The sequence below is a fragment of the Cololabis saira genome, chromosome 18 (genome assembly GCF_033807715.1).
Source record: "Cololabis saira isolate AMF1-May2022 chromosome 18, fColSai1.1, whole genome shotgun sequence".
Taxonomy (NCBI): domain Eukaryota; kingdom Metazoa; phylum Chordata; class Actinopteri; order Beloniformes; family Belonidae; genus Cololabis; species Cololabis saira.
This window is the reverse complement of record NC_084604.1, coordinates 2,115,659-2,134,079: the sequence shown is the minus strand read 5'-3', so window position 1 is coordinate 2,134,079 and position 18,421 is coordinate 2,115,659. Positions and strand designations below refer to the sequence as shown.

At 43.2% G+C, this 18,421-nt stretch overlaps 1 protein-coding gene across 1 annotated transcript in view; it reads right to left on the bottom strand.

The window, feature by feature from the left end:
- The window catches only part of tube1 (tubulin, epsilon 1), a 39,668-nt gene extending 21,967 nt beyond the window's left edge, over positions 1–17,701 (bottom strand). Inside the window, exons 1-6 of the mRNA XM_061706916.1 lie at positions 17,564–17,701; positions 16,420–16,493; positions 8,522–8,574; positions 8,229–8,283; positions 7,873–7,988; positions 530–651 (exon numbers count right to left, since the gene is read on the bottom strand). Coding sequence (XP_061562900.1) covers positions 530–651; positions 7,873–7,988; positions 8,229–8,283; positions 8,522–8,574; positions 16,420–16,493; positions 17,564–17,588 — 445 coding nt within the window. The 5' untranslated portion in view covers positions 17,589–17,701. The remainder of the gene's footprint in view (positions 1–529; positions 652–7,872; positions 7,989–8,228; positions 8,284–8,521; positions 8,575–16,419; positions 16,494–17,563) is intronic.
- Positions 17,702–18,421: the final 720 nt, after the last annotated feature.

Below are 18,421 nucleotides of genomic sequence, written 5' to 3'. Positions count from 1 at the left end.
AAACTTGTATGTATTTATTTACTTTCATTTATTTAATTTTAGTTGTTAAATTTCTGGAAAAGGAAAAAGTGAAATCCTACATGAGAGAAACTCTTCAGTTTGTGGCAAAATATTTGTACTTGTATGAAACTGAAGATCATAATGCAAACGTGACATTTACTTTTAGTTCAGTTTGTGGAAAATGGTTGGCCTGGCTTTCTCTTTAAAACTTAAACAGTTATAAAGCATTACAAACTGTTACAATAGGGCAAACACACAGTATTGTTTTGTATTTTGTGTCTTTCAAATAAAAGACAATTTTTTCCAGCCATATGTTCCTCATGCAAGGTTGTTAAAAAAATACTGCTATATCATCGTATCGTATCGTATCGTATCGTGACCTGAATATCGTGTATCGTACCGTATGGTGAGATTAGTGTATCGTTACAGCCCTACTGGTCAGTGTGTGAGTGTAGGAGTGTAACCTGCAGACCAAACAACAGGAAGTGGATCTGAACCCGTGAGGGTCCGGGTAGGTTCGGGGCTTTACCTCCTCCCATGGAGTGGATGAGGAAGAAGCACTGCAGACAGTCACAGTGCTCCGCCGTCTTCCTCAGCTGCTCGGAGATCCGCTCGCTGTAGGCCGAGCCGTATGTCATGTGTCCCACCGCCCTGGAGGCAAAGGTTGGTATTTAGAGGTCTTGCAAATGCCAAAAGCTGCTTGTTGCATTGTGTGGTTCCCAAACCTTCTGCTGGGCCCGCTTTGGCTCACGCCCCACGACACACACACCCTCCAACCACACACACATTTGGTTTTCAAACTCCATTGCAGTTTATTTCATACGACGGAGTATAAGGGCCAAACTAAGACAAAAAAAAAATGGAAATTACGAAAATAAAGTCATAATAATATGAGAATAAAGTCGTAAAATTACCAGAATAAAGTCATAATGTTGCAAGAATAAAGTCGTAATATTAAATATATTATAAATATGTAAATATAACTTCACAAGATGCTCAATATTCCTCATTTTAACACAGGGAGAAGATGCTCTTCCTGTTAGAGTTCTCATAAATTAACACTTTATTCTCATAAATTACGACTTTATTCTTGTAATATTACGACTTTATTCTCATAAATTACCAATTTATTCTCGTAATGTTACGACTTTATTCTTGTAATATTACGACTTTATTCTCATAAATTACCAATTTATTCTCGTAATGTTACGACTTTATTCTCGTAATGTTACGACTTTATTCTCGTAATGTTACGACTTTATTCTCGTAATGTTACGACTTTATTCTCGTAATGTTACGACTTTATTCTCCTTATTGAAGACGGTGTGTGCACGAATAAACCTACTTCTCTCGATTCCCTCTAGATTTATTGGCTTTATAGTATTATTTTCATAACTGCTTACTTTGTGTTCATGCTTAAATAATAATAGTTATAGATTTTTGATGGTGGTGACGTCAGCCGTCCCTTCAGCAGCCGCTGCTTGGCTGGGATTCCTTATCCGTCACGCTCATCAGGGTACCAAATCAGTTGGTATTAACAAGATAATACAGTTACAGTTTCACTTGTAACTGTCTTTGTTTATTGTGTACATACCTCTCAAGTCTTACACACACACACACACACACACACACACACACACACACACACACACACACACACACACACACACACACACACACACACACACACACACACACACACACACACACACACACACACACACACACACACACACACACACACACACACACACACACACACACACACACGTTTCTTTTATATTACAGGACTGTCTCAGAAAAGTAGAATATTGTGATAAAGTTCTTTATTTTCTGTAATGCAATTAAAAAAACAAAAATGTTTTTTTTTGTTTTTTTTTTTTATTCCAAGCCTTTTATTATTTTAATATTGCTGATTATGGCTTACAGTTTAAGATTAAGATTCCCAGAATATTCTAATTTTTTGAGATAGGATATTTGAGTTTTCTTAAACTGTAAGCCATGATCAGCAATATTAAAATAATAAAAGGCTTGTAATATTTCAGTTGATTTGTAATGAATCCAGAATGTATGACATTTTTGTTTTTGTAATTGCATTACAGAAAATCACAATATTCTAATTTTCTGAGACAGTCCTGTACATTTCTTTTCTTTATTTAATGTTTTTGTTTGTTTAGAACAGAATGAGACCGCTGATGTCCAATTATTATTATCATTATTGTTCTACATCACTGAGACACATTATTTAATATAGCATGAATGTTGTTATATAACAAATCAAACAGTATATTTGATCATTTAAGTTGTTCTTTCTGAAGAAGCTGGGCAGATGAGACACTGGGAAGGAGACGATCCTCTGCACGTGACCCCCCCCCCCAAACTGTTTTCTTTGCCGTCAGTGTAATTATTTCACGTAGAACAGGTTTTTATCTCTTAACTGTGTAACACATTAAGATATCTATCAGCACATTAAACGCCTCTGAGCCAAACTCCTCCCCGCCAAACAAAGACCTCTCCGTGAAGACGGCAGTGTCCGAGCGTTGCTCGTGTTTTCTCAAACGGGGCGGGGGCGGTGATGACATGTAGTGTTCAGGACGGACGGACGGACGGAGGACCCCACGACAAAAGTGTGAGAAACTCCTGGAACAAAGACGGTGAGGGACGGGCTGAGTGAGCGGTTGAGGGAGGGGTGACTCGTGTGACAGCTCATACTCGCAAAAATCTCGTGGGAGCGTCTTTTAATGCGCTGAAAGTGAAACTCTCCCAGTGAATCATCCGCACCTCCACTGCACGTGCACCAGAGACGGCCCGGGGGGAAATGTGCATAACAAGAGCCCTGCCCTTCATTCCACGTAACGTCCTCAAGGACAAACTGGACCAAACTAAACCACCAGAGTCACACACACTGGCCACGGTTACATGATGTTTTTTAATTCGGAATTAATTATTCCCAATTAAATAATTCAGAATTAAACTATTTTCCTTCGACTTTACATGGAAATAGTAATTCCGAATTGAGTTTTATATGGACTACGTTTACACGCAGTCAAAATTCGGGTTATTGCTAATATTCCGGTTACTGAAACATTGGGAATATTCCGTTTACATGGTAATTAATCATTTGGGATATCTGGATCAAACCAGCGATGCACGGAGAACATCATGACACAATTACCGTCATTTCCTCTTCTTCTTCCTGTATCCAAATTCAAAACAAATGCTGCTTCACGCAACTTTTCTCTCACCTTCTTGTAAATCTTCTATCCCGGTACTTTCTACCGTCTACAAATGCAGAAATGTTCATATCCTTCATTACATTTATGAAGTGATTAGTCTCCTCCTGGTCTTGGTTTCTCCGTGTTTAGAAGAACTTCCTGGACTCAAAAGACCAGGATTCCTTGTGAACAGAACATGTGCAGAAAACTAATTCCTGTTCCGTTTGATGGGGATATTCCGTTTGGTGTTTACATGACCCAATATTCAGGTTTTAAAGGAGTAACCCAGGGGTCATATTGGGGTTTTTAAAAACCTGAATATGAGCAAATTCTGGTTATTCAAAGGGGTTATTGGTGTTTACATGGCCGTGCAAATTTGGGTTATTGCCAATATTCGGGTTTTAAAAGGGTTATTGATGCATGGAAACACAGTGATTGAAAACATGTTTGATGGTCTTTCTCCAATTCCTCTCCAGGTCTGGGGGTTGGGAAGGTTCTGATTGGATAGGGGGGGACCGGAAGTTAAACTACCGGAAGAAAAACTAACTTAGCCGCTACAACTTTGAAAAGTTCACAATTTTAATGTTTCCTGTTTCCATCTGTTCTTTTTATTATTTCTATTTATTAAATAAATGGTCTCTGCTCTTGACCAGCGTTTACTGCTGCTGCATCTTGAAACTTTGTTAGGAAAACCAGCCCAGTGGAATATAAGATCATGGAGACAGACGGGCGAGAGAATGAGCAGAAAGAAAGACCGGGATTAATTTAAAGAGGAATGAGTGTAAACATGATCTGGAATTATTCTATTCAGATTTAAAATCAGAATAAACCAGACACTTACTTGGGAATTAAGTCTAATTCGGAATGGCTTTTTTCATTCAGAATTAGGTGTTTACATGGTAATTTTTACTCATTTTAAATCAGATTTAATTTCAAGTCTGAATTAAAGAGGAATTAAACTTCCCATGTAAACGCACTCACTTAAAGCCAGTGGTGACCCGTGTTTTGCACTTTTTTTTTATTATTTCATAAATATGGCACCTGTACAAGAAAAAAAACCTCATGGTTTTAGATACTATTTTGTTAATAACTCCCAAGTTCATAGTTATTCAACCCGACAGGTTAAGAAACTTCATCTTTCATTGTATAAAAGATGCAGTGGTCAGTTTTCTATTAAATACTGTGCAGTTATCATGTGGAACAATTATGTACATTTAATTGATTTATCTTTGTCACTGTCCATGTACAAAAAGAAACTTAAGAATGCTCTGCTCTCCAAGTCATTTGATTTAGAATAATAGGACTCCCTGTTTTGTTTTTCACTTTTTCCTTTACAGGAAATGTTCCGTTTGTGCATTGAATATGTAATTGTGATTTTTATATTTGTTAATATCTTAACTTTAGCATATTGTTTGGGCGTGGTTTTCATATAAGCCTATAGAGGCTTCTAACCTCCTCACACATATTTCTTGTTGTTTATGTGAATTTTTTCTTCTGTTTTTTTTTTTTTTTTTCTTTCTTCATCCTTGTATTTGGGTGAAACAAAATAAAAAAAGGGAAATATTTGTCACCTTAAATATTCTGAATTCCTTCCCCACCCACGAGCCTCTGTGTCATAAGATCACGTGACGGTTGTAAAACAGTTGTGGAAGCCGCCGCCCTCACCCTCACCCTCACCCTCACCCTCACCCTCACCCTCACCCTCACCCTCACCCTCACCCTCACCCTCACCCTCACCCTCACCCTCACCCTCACCCTCACCCGCCCTCACAAATGGCTTCTGATGATATTTCAGGTTTGTGAATCTTCACATTTGTAACACTCATCCTAACTGCATTGAATTAGTGACGTGACATGTGACTGATACGATTTACTAGCTGGCAATCAATAACGTTCACGTCAACAACAGCAACCGCAATGAAAATGAAAGACAGCAAGGTTAATGTTACGTTACATGATAAGAATTCAAACAAGCCAGTGCAATAATGATAAAAATAAATACTGAATAACGGGCTGCTGGTGTTTGATATCTGCCCTCTGGCTGAGGAAACAAGGGAAAAATAGTCATGTAATGTTCACCAGGGCTGGTATTCACATCCTTTATCGTTACTTCAGTCAAAGTAACGTTACACCCACACTGTGAAAATACTCCACTACAAGAAAAGTCCTGCATTCAAAACCTTACTGAAGTAAAAGTATGTAAGTATTATCAGCAAAATGTACTTAAAGCAGCACTATGTAACTTTTCCACCTTAATATCATATTTCATCATCATCATTGTGATGGAACATCAACTTCCAACAGGTTTAATTTCTCCTCTGTCATGGTCTGAGGGGTCTGTATCTCCTTCACTGGCACTATGTAACTTTGAGGAGCATGGTAGGAACCCTGCCACACTAAAAAACTACACATTTTTACGGCTTTCACTGCTTTACGGCATACGTCACTTCCCCCTCCTTCCCCATTCGTAGTCCAGACCAAAGCTGGGCGGGGCGTGGAGATCAGAGCTCAGCAGAAGCTGGTGTCATGGCCCAAGCAGCGGAAAAACCCAAGAAAATAAAAGTTTTATCGGAGGAGATTTTTATTTTGTCAGTAAGTATGTTGGACTACTAATTTATGACGAAGTCCCTCTAAAAAACGTGACAGGAAAATGGTGCAGTAGAACTAAACCAGAGCATGTACAGACGAGCTCCCTCTTCGTTTTGTCTTAAGCTTGAGTTCTGGTTCTGCGTCAAAACGACGCTGTGCCTACGGCGTGTGGTACACGTCGACGCAGACCACACGCCGTCACTGACGCCGTCAGTGACGCCGTTACTGACGTCACCTCCCAGAAATTGTAACTACGCGTGGAGGCGACGCAGACCAAACGCAGACGGAGAGGGCTGTGATTGGTTCGCTTGGAAGCAACGCATTTCCGGTTTCCGGTTTGAAGCAGTCGTGAACTTTCAACGCTCTTTTCTTCGTTTATGTGTGATTTTTTTTTGTTTTGGTTTTTTGTACAATAGTTGTCCTTATCTCTTTGATTCACTGTGACCGGAAAAAGTCGGATAAACCATTCAGAAAAAGATCGCTAACTAGCAGTCGCGGGGGTACTGCACCGCGGAGAAATGGAGTGACGGAGAAGTCCGAAGGTTCACGACGGCGTCACGGTGACGGCGTGTGCTCTGCGTTGTTTTGACCCAGAACCTTAATTCAGCCTTTAGCCTACCGGTGCTTGTAATCGTTACTTTCCGTTATTCTGTAACCATGGTAACCCGTCGCTGTGTTGTAGCTGCAGCAGCTCCACACAACAGACGTGGGGAAAAGATCACTAATGGTTTAACTTTTCACCGCTTTCCTGCTTAGAGGCAGAACCACGGAGGCCCAGTATCTGAGATAACAGAGTAAAAGAGTGAAAGAGTCACTCACACAGACCGGGGTTGGATCATTCATTCGGGTTTTATTCCCCACTTCTCCAGCTAAACGCAGTTGCTGGCCAGCTCTCTGCGGTGCGATTAACCCCAATCTTCAGATAAAACTAGTTTGTTGAGTAAAAAATATTAACTCTATTTGTAGCTGCAGAGGAAAAAAATAATCCCACAAGGAAAACAAAAATATTGCTCACGCCTCTGAGCCTCTTCAGCATAATATAGCAGTCAAAAAAGAAAAAAGTAAGAGTGATACAAAACATGTACTGTATGTTGTACTATTATACAAATTTATTGAAACACATGGCGAGTCAAACATTTACCAAAGCAGCTGCCAAACACTCCTTTAGTACTTCCACTCTTTAGTAGGGATTTCATATGGATCCAAACCGTTAATAATCATTATTTTCTCCATATACCGCTCCCTGGCTTCCTTCTTTAAGGTATCCCGGTAAATCCCAGTTTCTTTGCATGTGCTCAGAAAATCTATTTTTAAGAGTTTTAAAATAGTTTATTTCTATGAAGAAGTAGGAGAATGTTCTCAACTCATAAAGAAACACTTAATCCTTTCAGTTTATCACAAACATTTGGAGATACATGGTTTTTTACTGGACAGGAAGGGAATCTGAAAAATAACTAAAGCTGTCAAATAAATGTAGAGCAGAAGATGTACAATATTTCCCTCTGAAATGTAGTGGAAGTATAAAGTATTAGCAGTAGTAGTATTTTATTATGTGTTTTTTGCATCTTGAGTTTCCGATCAATCTTAATAGCTTTTTTGTTTTATATTTTCTTCCTTTAGTGGATGGGAGGCATGTGCAGTTGATTTCCTGGATCCAGTGACTTCAAGCAGCTGCTTAGTAGAGCTGCAACTAACACTTATTATCTGGATTCTTGATGAATTGATTAGTTGTTTGGTGATGAAAAATGTCACTTATTTTTTTATCAAAACCCATGATGTCATCCTCAAATGTCTTGTTTTAGACATATTTTAGACATGTTAAAAATATTCAGTTTACTGTCATAGAGGACGAAAGAAACCAGTTCAAGCAGCTGCTGTCTACTGTAACTAGTGTAACATTTCTATAGTAAAAGGGTCTGAATTTATAAGTTGTCCAGTGCTTTTTGTTCACATTTTCACAACCTGAGCACCCCCCGGGGGCTAAGCCCCGGATCTCCTGACATCCTCCCCCGCCCCTGATCCCCACCCTCACCCTCCCCCCCGCGGTGAGCCCGTCTCCGTCTCTCACCAGTTGTTTCCTGAGCCAGACACGTCTGTGAGGAGCTGAGCATCGTCCAGCACTTCCCTCAGCGGGCCCTGCAGGATCTGGTTGATCACGCCCTCCTCCATGTCCACCAGCAACGCCTGCAGATTCACATTAACATTCCTCCTAACTCCTTTCATAACTCCGGCCGTCTCTGATCGGGCTCCACCCGGCCTCACTCACAAATGTGCAGCATCTCGATCATCACCATTTCTGATCTTTAGCTGCAACGTAAACGTGCTTTTCACACATTTTCTGCAGTTATTGATGAATTCTGAGTTCATCTAATCAACTGTGAAGACCAGAAAAGGTTGGGATTTTTAAAGTTCAACTGAACTTACTCTGGCCTTCAGATGCTGGATCCTCCCGCCAAGACCCCCGACCCCATCACTTCTCCTAAAAGTTGATGTCAACACATAAACGTTATACACACACATGTATATACACACACACACACACACACACACACACACACACACACACACACACACACACACACACACACACACACACACACACACACACACACACACACACACACACACACACACACACACACACACACACACACACACACACACACACACACATATATATTAAAAAAACATGAAGCTCTGTGACGTGTTCAACTTACCTGGAGTCGACGTTACGGAAGAAGCTCCCGAGGGCGTCGTCGTACAGCCCCCCCTGAGGACCAGAGCACACGTTACAGCTGTGGGATGGGATTTCATTCAAACAAGAAGCACCATATAGAAAACCATTTCTACAAAACCTGCACAGTGAAAAGTAGAATAAGAATAGGAACGATTTGCAGAGACGTGTCCCGATCCGGTCTGATAGAGGACCGTTCCGGTCCGGTCTGATAGGGGACCGTTCCAGCACCATTGCTCCTGGATCGCTCCTGTAGTTTCTTGTGCTGGCCCCCCTTTTCTTTTTTTCTCTTTTGTACATGGTGCAGCATCCTCTGCTGGTGGCGAAGAGCATCTCTGAATGCACAACACCGGAACCTGCAGCGTGGGAGTGAGAGGGGCAGGGTAACGGCCCGGTCAGGCGGGGGAGAGATTTGTCCGTCAAGACTCATCTTCCTGGCCCTGCCCCTTCTCAACCTTTCCCGACCCTGCACCCCTGGTTGGGCCGGAGCTTCGGGAGCTGCGTGCTGGCCTGTGGTCCCCACCCGCAGTCATCCCGCTGCTGCTTCCACCTGCCTGTGGTCCCCCACCCCCGGTCATCCCGCTGCTGCTTCCACCTGCCTGTGGTCCCCCTCCCCCGGTCATCCCGTTGCTGCTTCCACCTGCCTGTGGTCCCCCTCCCCCGGTCATCCCGTTGCTGCTTCCACCTGCCTGTGGTCCCCTCCCCCGGTCATCCCATTGCTGCTTCCACCTGCCTGCACCCCCCCCTCTGGTCATCCTGTTGCTGCTTCCACCTGCCTGCTGCCCCCCCCGCCCCCCCCCGGTCATCCTGCTGCTGCTTCCACCTGCCTGCTGTGTTGCTGACGTCCCTGACCCCCAGTCTGGCCCTCGGCAGGAGGATCCCCCCTTATGATCCAGGTCCTGGTCCAGGTTTCTTCCTCCTAAAGGGGAGTTTTTCTTGCTACTGTTTGGCTTAAGGCTTTTCTCCCCCTAGGGGAGTTTTTACCTGCATTGTTTATGTAATAATTGCTCAGGGGTTTATGTTCTGGGTCTCGTCGCGTCTGGAGACAACTTTTGTTGTATTAGACACTATATAAATAAAATTGAATTGGATGTGGTGACGGATGCAGGCCCGTCCGGATGGGAGCAGGCCTCGTAAAACCGTAGATATGTTCAGTCCACACCGAGGCCTGCAGAGGTTCCTCCAGCTGTGGTTTCAGTTCCACTTACGTTTCCAGCCTTTCCACTCGGAGACATTTGCTGCCATCAAATTCACAACGAGCTTATGTTTCTAATGAGCTGATAAATATCTCACTTGCACCAGCCGACCCGTTAACTGGGTTCTGGTGTGAATTAAAAACATGGCTTGATGAAGTCAGAATTCTTTGTGGTTGGGAACGCTGGACATGATGCAGGTTTTACTTGAAGAGTCCCCTTTCACTGGTGTTTTAGTTACGGAGTTTGTTTTTGATTGAAAGTTGCTCTGAAACTCTGAGTGTCATCTTCTAGTTCTGTTAATATTAAAGGGAGCAACTGAGAATGACTTTCACCACAAAGAAATGTGTAAACAGAGTTCTTAATCAAACAGGAGGAGAAGGAAAACAGCTGTGGAAGATTTACTGATGCATCCAGGGACCTCTGACAATAGATCCTGACAGTCCAGAGCCCCAGATTTATGAGGTACCAGAGCTTAATCGGGACCAAATGGGACATTATTCCCATTTGAGACATCGGTTTGACTCTGAAGCTTCATAAGAAAGTGCAAATTAAAGAAGCACAATAAATACGGCAGGAAGGGGAGGTGGAGAGACGGAGAAGCTGACGGAGATGGGGATGCTGCTTCACTTTCAGGTGCGTCGCCGCGCTAACAAAACCATATTCATTTGAACAGTTTACAGAATTCAAGTTACACACGTCACAGCGTTAAATATAGGAGGACTAGTCCACCGTCTGGAGGACTAGTCCACCGTCTGGAGGACTAGTCCACCGTCTGCTCCAGGTCTTCAGTTGGGGCCGTTTTATTTTTCATGAATCCATTTAACTAGGAGCCGGCGTTTAAACCCATAAACAGCTTAAACGTTAGATCACTCTGGGACCTTTTCCACTTGGTTCCTGTAAACGTCTCTTTAGTACCAAATCATTCACTAATGGTTATTGCAGTTAAAGTGGAAAACCCTTAAAAAAAGAGGAGATGTTGATTTAAGCAGCGCTCCTAAACTGTGTGCGGTTGCTTTTGGTCAGAAACACTTGTGGAAAAAGTCCTGCGTGGGTATTACGTGACTCCGTCTGGGGATTCATTGATTGGTCTGATCAGCAAATATTGGTGCTCAGCGGTTGTTTTGATCTGACACAAACCACAGAATCACTCCCTTCACACTCCAACTCGTCACGTCAAACAAAACCGTTTCATTTGTTTTCTTGTTCATGTCTTTTGCCTTTTCTGATGCTAAAAACCTAAGCCTTGTTGCACAGCAAGTACAGCGAACACAAGAGGTCCTCCTGCTTGGGAACCAGAGCGTGCCAGCGCCCCCTGCTGGTCACACGAGGCTTTGCAGGTTCTCTGAGTTTTTACGTTTCTGGGTCTCAAAATATACTTATAAAGGAGGGAGCTAGATTCTCCCTTAGCTGCTCCACATGAGGAGGATTTATGGCGACCTGGGGAGGGACGCTGCACTACCGGCACACCCGCTGGCCGGATTCCTCCCTCACAAAGAATGCAGTTCCTCCAGGGGCTTAGAGATGATTTATTTGCGGGGGTTCTACCCGTGACCACAGCTGTGAGTCTTATTCTGGTGAATTCTTAACTTAAATTACTTTTTTTTTTTTTTTTTTTTTACCTTGTCTGCACACATATTATTGATTGATACCATGACGGTAGAAACCAAAAGTGTATATATGTGCATTATTACTATATGTAATATATACATATATATACGCACACATATGCGTACACATACATAAATATACACATACAAACCCAGTGTTTTTTTTTTTTTTTTTTTTTTTTTTGGGGGGGGGAGGGGGTGGGGGGGGGGGGTGACGACATCCACTGCCAATCCAGGAAGCAGGAACACACGGAGACACACGTCAAGCACTGGAAATCTGCAACAAAAAACCACAAACAAAGCACGAAACCGGCACGGAGCCATCCAAAACTAGAACAGCAATCGACCTAAATCTTGAGATCTGATCGCAGTCTGAGCTAAGCTATCGCTACCGCTACCTAAACCCAAAAACTAGAGAGCCAGCATGCAGGTGAACAAGCCAGTGTGTATGTCTATGTGTGTGTGTGTGTATGTATATGATCATGCGTGTGTGTGTGTGTGTGTGTGTGTGTGTGTGTGTGCATGTGACTAAATGACTATATGTGTGTGTGTGTGTGTGTGTGTGTGTGTGTGTGTGTGTATGTGTGTGTGTGTGTGTGTGTGTGTGTGTAATAAACCAAACAAAGCTCCACCTGAAGTGTATCTATAGTGGGGGAGGGGGGGGAGCGACCCCGCCAACCGCGAGACCAGAGGCCGACAAGGAAGAGCCCGGAACCCAGGCCACCGGCAAACCCCACAGAGGGGAGAAGTAGGAGGGAGGCAACCCACCGCCTGCGAGGCCCCCCCCCCACCCGGCGGCGGCCGAGGGGGCCCGCGGGCGGGGCCCCCACGGCGCGGAAAGAAGCAGCCAGGGATCCCGCGGCGGCGGACCGCGACCCAGGCAATCCCCGGCCACCCGGTCCGGGCCGGACACGCGGCCAGGAGGCCCTCACCCTTCAGGCCAACGACCCCCACCCGGCAGGGGGCCAGCCTGCCCGGAGAGACAGAGCCGCCCCGGCCGCCGACGCGGGCAGGCGCACCCGTCCCCCACGAAAGTGGCCCTCCAAGACCAGAGGGTCGCCCCGCCGTAGAGGCAGCGGGGGGGACCGGAGACGGGCCCGGAGAGAGGGAACCCCCCAACAAGGCGACACCCGCGCAGGCCCGACAACGGAGGGCCCCAGACCCAGGCATCCCATTCATTCATCCATTCACCTATCCGATACCTATACTAATAATAATATAATATACTATACATAATAATACTAATAATACTAATAATAATAATAATAATAATAATAATAATAACCATCTTTGTATAATATAATATTGATAAATTATTAAGTTTTTGATGTCCTGCCAATGGAGGCTCAAATCCTCCATGGCAGGACCCTTCCATACCGCATTCTCACCGACACAGACATACAATCACGCACCGTTTCCCCCTCCCCTGGGGGGTCCAGCACCGCCAGAAGGCACCCCAGGCTGCACGGCGGGCCCCGCCAGGCCCGGGTAACCCGACCCACCTGTCCGAGGCCCAGGCCGGTGAGGGAACGCGGGTGATGTGGGACCCCCTCCCGCCCCTTGTGTTGAGTGCATGTGATTAATGCCATAAAAACAGGGAGGAGGGAGGGCCAAGTATCGATTGACACCGACCCCCCCCCCCCTCCCGAACTACGTGTCCTTGTCAAGTGTATTTATAAAGTGTTGAATGTGCAGTGTCTAGTTTGCTGTTAAAACCGTGAGGCGGGGAGTGCCGGGCCACGCGGGACAGTGCCCCCCACGACCCGGACCCCCCGCCTTTCGCCTATGTGCGTATGAATCGTGTAGGGGGGGCAAGAGGGGGAGCGGAGGCCGAAGCCAGGAGGCAGGACCAGCAAAGCCGGCCCTGATAAGACACCCGCGTCCCCCCACCGGCCGTCCAGTAGACGGGGGCCGGCCCCCCGAGCCGGGCAAGGGCCCCACCGTACCTCCACGGGCGCCCCCGGAGCCGCCGGAGCCCCCAGACGGAGGGGGAAACGGTCCAACATCCTCCCATTCATACTGACAACATAAGACATAGATACCTGGGAATGGCGCCACCCCGCCGCCGCGCCCGCCCGTGCACCCCCCGGTCAGGGGAGGCCCGATCTCCGGACCCGGCCCCACCCCCCCCCCCGAGGCCACCCCGGCGGACACCCCAAGGGTCACGGAGTCCCCACATCCGCAGGGGCACTTGGCCCCAGCCCAGCGACGGAGGACCAAGGCAGCAATGCCCCCCCAGCGCAGACAGCCACCCCCCACCCAGGCAGGACCGGGCCCTCCGGGTGGGACCCCCACGTCCACGGCCCAGCCCCCCCCAGGAGGCCCGGAGACGCCCAAGCCACCGCCCCCCGCCCGAGCCCTCCCCAGCCACCCCCCCCACCGCCATGAGGTACCCCCCCCCACAGGCCCCCAAGGCCCCCACTGGCCAGGGACAGGACCCCGCGGCCCCACCCACCGCCCCCCAGGGGCCACCAGAGGCCCGCGCCCCAGACCCCCCAAGCCGACCCCCAACCCCAAGGGCTACGAGATCACCCCCCCCCCTGCCCCCACTAGGTAACGAGGCCAACAATCGGGGACCACAGAGAGTGCAATTCAGCCGAGTGTTGTTCAGTGGAGGCAGACATTATCTCACTACTAATATGATCTGATAAAAGATTCCTAAAATGGTTAATACATAAACTGGATTTTTGTTTCCAATTTACTAGAATGGTTTTCTTTGCGATACATAAGGCAGTGAGAACCCGGTGTGTCCAATTAGGATCTATTTGAGTGTCTCCCAGGTGACCTAATATACACACCGTGGGGCACACTGGGATTCTGTGGTCGATCCATGTGGATAAATCCTCACAAATCTCCTTCCAGAACCTCTGTACCGGTGTACAGAACCATAAAGCATGCATATAATTATCTGGGGTGTTCTCTGTGCACTGTGAACAGATATTAGAGGTGACAAAGCCCATCTGGAACATCCTTTGTCCAGTATAATGTATTCTATGAAGAACTTTATACTGTATAAGTTGTAAGTTTGGGTTTTTAGTCATAGTAAACGTATTTAAGCATATTTGTGACCAAGAAAGCTGGTCGGTATTAAGAGAGAGATCCGCCTCCCACTTAGAGATCGGGAGAGAGACTGAATCGTCCAGTTTAGACACTAACCTGTAGAGTTTTGATAACAACTTTAAATTGCTTAGATTTAATAAATCTATTATCTTAGCGGGAAGTTGTAAGTCTAATTGTCTAATTTTGTATGTTTTATTTATTATGGCCTTGAGTTGTTGATACTCTAAAAATTTACTCCTGCTAACTCCGTATTGAACCATAAGTGTATTGAAAGGTACAAACTGTCCTCCCCCCTGCCCCCCCAATTACGTGCTGTAAGTACCGTATTCCTTGATCTCTCCATTGAACGAAGTTAACCATCTTTTTATCATTTTTCACGATGTCTGGGTTGTTCCATATGGGTGTACGGTCACATGGAAAAAGTGAAATTTTAGCTACTTTAAGAAATTCCCACCAAGCTGATAAAGTTGTGCTAATATTAATGCTTTTGAAACATTGATGACGTTTGATACTTTGACTAATAAATGGTAACTCTGAGATTTCTAGTTCGTTGCAAAACACTTGCTCTGAGTCCAGCCATTGACTATCTAAAGGATGATCTTTTGACCATTTTACAATATACTGTAATTTATTGGCAAGTAATTTATTAATAAATGTAATTTATTGGTAAGTAAGTAACTTAAATTACTCTTGATCATCTTCCATCTTCATTTTTTTCTCTGAGATGTATTAAAGTAATTTCTTCCTCTGGGTAATCATCCCTTTGAGCTGCAGCAACGTTTCTTTTGTTTATTTTCCCTATTAAATCACACGTAATTCCTTTGAACACATTAACAGTGTCTTGAAATGAGCCTTACAGTTTTTTATGTTACTTCATTTTCTGTTGTTTCCAGTACTCGAGTTGTAAAATAAAATCAGGGGGGGTGGTGGATTTTATCATATGGGGACAGATAATTTGTGCTGATTACAAATAATATAATATATTACAAATAATAGCAGTGACCAAAACACCTGCAGAAATACTGCAGGAATGACATAGCAGCAGTTAAATGCAGCCTTCTGTAAGCTTTAAATATCCACTGGGCTTACATCAAATACATCAAAACACAACAATAAAAAACACTTTTCTGAACTTATCAATATGACTCTGTCCTTCACAGGATAAGTAACATGGATCACTGCAAAAACTCTAAATCTTAACAAGAATATTTGTCTTATTTCTAGTTAAAATGTCTCATTTTAGTAAAAACAATCTCATTACACTTAAAACAAGACTCATCACTGGAAAAAACAACAATTTTCACCTGTTTCAAGTAGATTTTCACGTGAAATAAGTAGAAAAATCTGCCAGTGGAACAAGATTTTTTTGCTTGTAATGAGAAGATAAATCTTGTCCCACTGGCAGATTTTTCTACTTATTTCAAGTGAAAATTTACTTGAAACAGGTGAAAATTGTCAAATAAGTTATATTTCTGGTGTTATTTTTCTGGTGATGACTCTAAATGTTGAAATAGCAGTAAAACCACATTCATTGATGAAATGACATAAGGGATGGAAAGGGGGGGTGGCAGTTTTACAGGGGGGATGATTTGGACCGTTTTTATTTCAGGGGGGATGATTTGGACCGTTTTTATTTCAGGGGGGATGATTTGGACCGTTTTTTTTCAGGGAGGATGCCGTCCCCCATCATCCCTTAACTCCAGTACTGAGCACAACAGTTAAAACACTCTCTTGAATGTGTTTATTTGGTTTTACCTTCCTGGCTCTTGATTGGTTGGTTTAGTCACGTGGGGATCAGAAAGCAGGAAGTTGTGGTTGTCATGGTGATTTCTGATGCCGGAGCTTCGGTAAAAGTTCTGCTGGAAAGCCAACTCTCTCCCGTCTGCTGTTTTCTCTCATGAACAGTGTCTGAATAACCACCTATCGAACCCTCACGTTGCATACTGTTTAGGCTGGCATTTCAGACGCACCGATCGATAGATCGATTGATTGCTGTGCGCGTGCGCGACGGCACCCACCTTATTAACGTGCGCGTGCTCGCGCAGCGCGAGGTCCCAGAACCTGCAGCCCACCTGGTTCCCACACTGGCCCACTGGAAAACACCCCAAAACACATGATTGATTATGTGTGTAAGTAGATATAGGACTGTCTCAGAAAATTAGAATATTGTGATAAAGTTCTTTATTTTCTGTAATGCAATTAAAAAAACAAAAATGTCATACATTCTGGATTCATTAAAAATCAACTGAAATATTGCAAGCCTTTTATTATTTTAATATTGCTGATCATGGTTTACAGTTTAAGATTAAGATTCCCAGAATATTCAAATTTTTTGAGATAGGATATTTGAGTTTTCTTAAGCTGTAAACCATGATCAGCAATATTAAAATAATAAAAGGCTTGTAATATTTCAGTTGATTTGTAATGAATCCAGAATGTATGACATCTTTGCATTACAGAAAATAAAGGACTTTATCGCAATATTCTAATTTTCTGAGACAGTCCTGTATACATAAATATAGAGCAGATGCAGTTTAGTGTAAATAAGTATATTTATGTAAATTTATATTTATATAAATATTTATATGGGCATGTGTGTACAAATATATAGAAATATCCAACTATGTGTATGTATGTATGCATGTATAAGTATGTGTGTGAGTATAATTACAGTATATAATAATAATAATAATAATAATAATAATAATAATAATAATAATAATAATAATAATAATAATAATAATAATGTTATTTAGCAGTGTGAGTACAGTGTGTGAGTATTTATAAATACAGGTGAAATGATCAGTGAATGGGGGTAGGACTAAATAAGTTTACACTTCTTCCTACTCCTTTTTTGGCACATGTAAATCAAGATAGCAAGTTTTAAAGGATGACATTCTTTGTTTTGTTTTCTTAAACTTCTCATGAAGTATTTTTTTTTTTTTTTTTTTTTTACATGTACAAAAATAAAATAAATCAAATGAAAAAAACAGACAAACACACCACACGTTTCTCCAAATAGCGTCAAAAGAAATAAATGCAAGTAACTACGGTGGTCATGTAAAGGTGTAACCGTCTTTATTACTGTTAATGACGCCGGGAGAGAAAGAAGCTGTCAAAGGCGAACACACTTTAATGCCGTTTTCAGCCGAGACGACTCACCCTGAACGACGATCGACTGCGTCATCGCAGCAGCGGAGTAAAGCCGCACTTCTGCATATTTGTTCACAGTTTCGCCAGAAAAAAACAATCACGTTTCAACTCTCTTTTACTTCGCGCCGTTTGTCATGTTTGGTCGCCTGCTGATGACGGTGTTGCCATGGCAACCATAGACATGTCTCCTCCTCCTTCCATGGAGCTGCTGCGATACGTCAACGCCGCCGCCATATTGGATGAGGCAAGACTGCGCTGTAAACTAATACAAGTAAATTAACTTATTTTCATAAAGCGCCTTTCTACAAATACATTGACGTTTAACGTCTCATTTATTCATTCACACACGCACTAATATACTTGGGAAACAGTTAGGCACCAAATATAATATATTTAATTTTCTCAGATGGCAAAAATAAGAACTTTATTGATCCCACATAGGAGTAATTCATGTTGTTTCAGCTATAGAGAACAAGGTAGTGCCGAAAAACAATATATATCCCCCCTCACAACAATAAGAAAAATAAAGAAACATATTTTTCTCATCAACAAAACAATTTAAAAAAATGTTCAAGTAACAAAATAACATATTTGAATCATTTTTCAGACAATAAAATACCATTTGAACCATTTTTCAGAAAATAAATTAACATTTGAACCATTTTTCAGACAATAAAATAACATTTGAACCATTTTTCAGACAATGAAACAACATTGAACAATTTTTCAGACAATAAAATAACATTGAACAATTTTTCAGACAACAAAATAACATTTGAACCATTTTTCAGACAATAAAATAACATGTTTTGTTGATGAGAAAATATGTCCTACGTCGATGGGATTCAGCTTATAGTCTAGACCAGC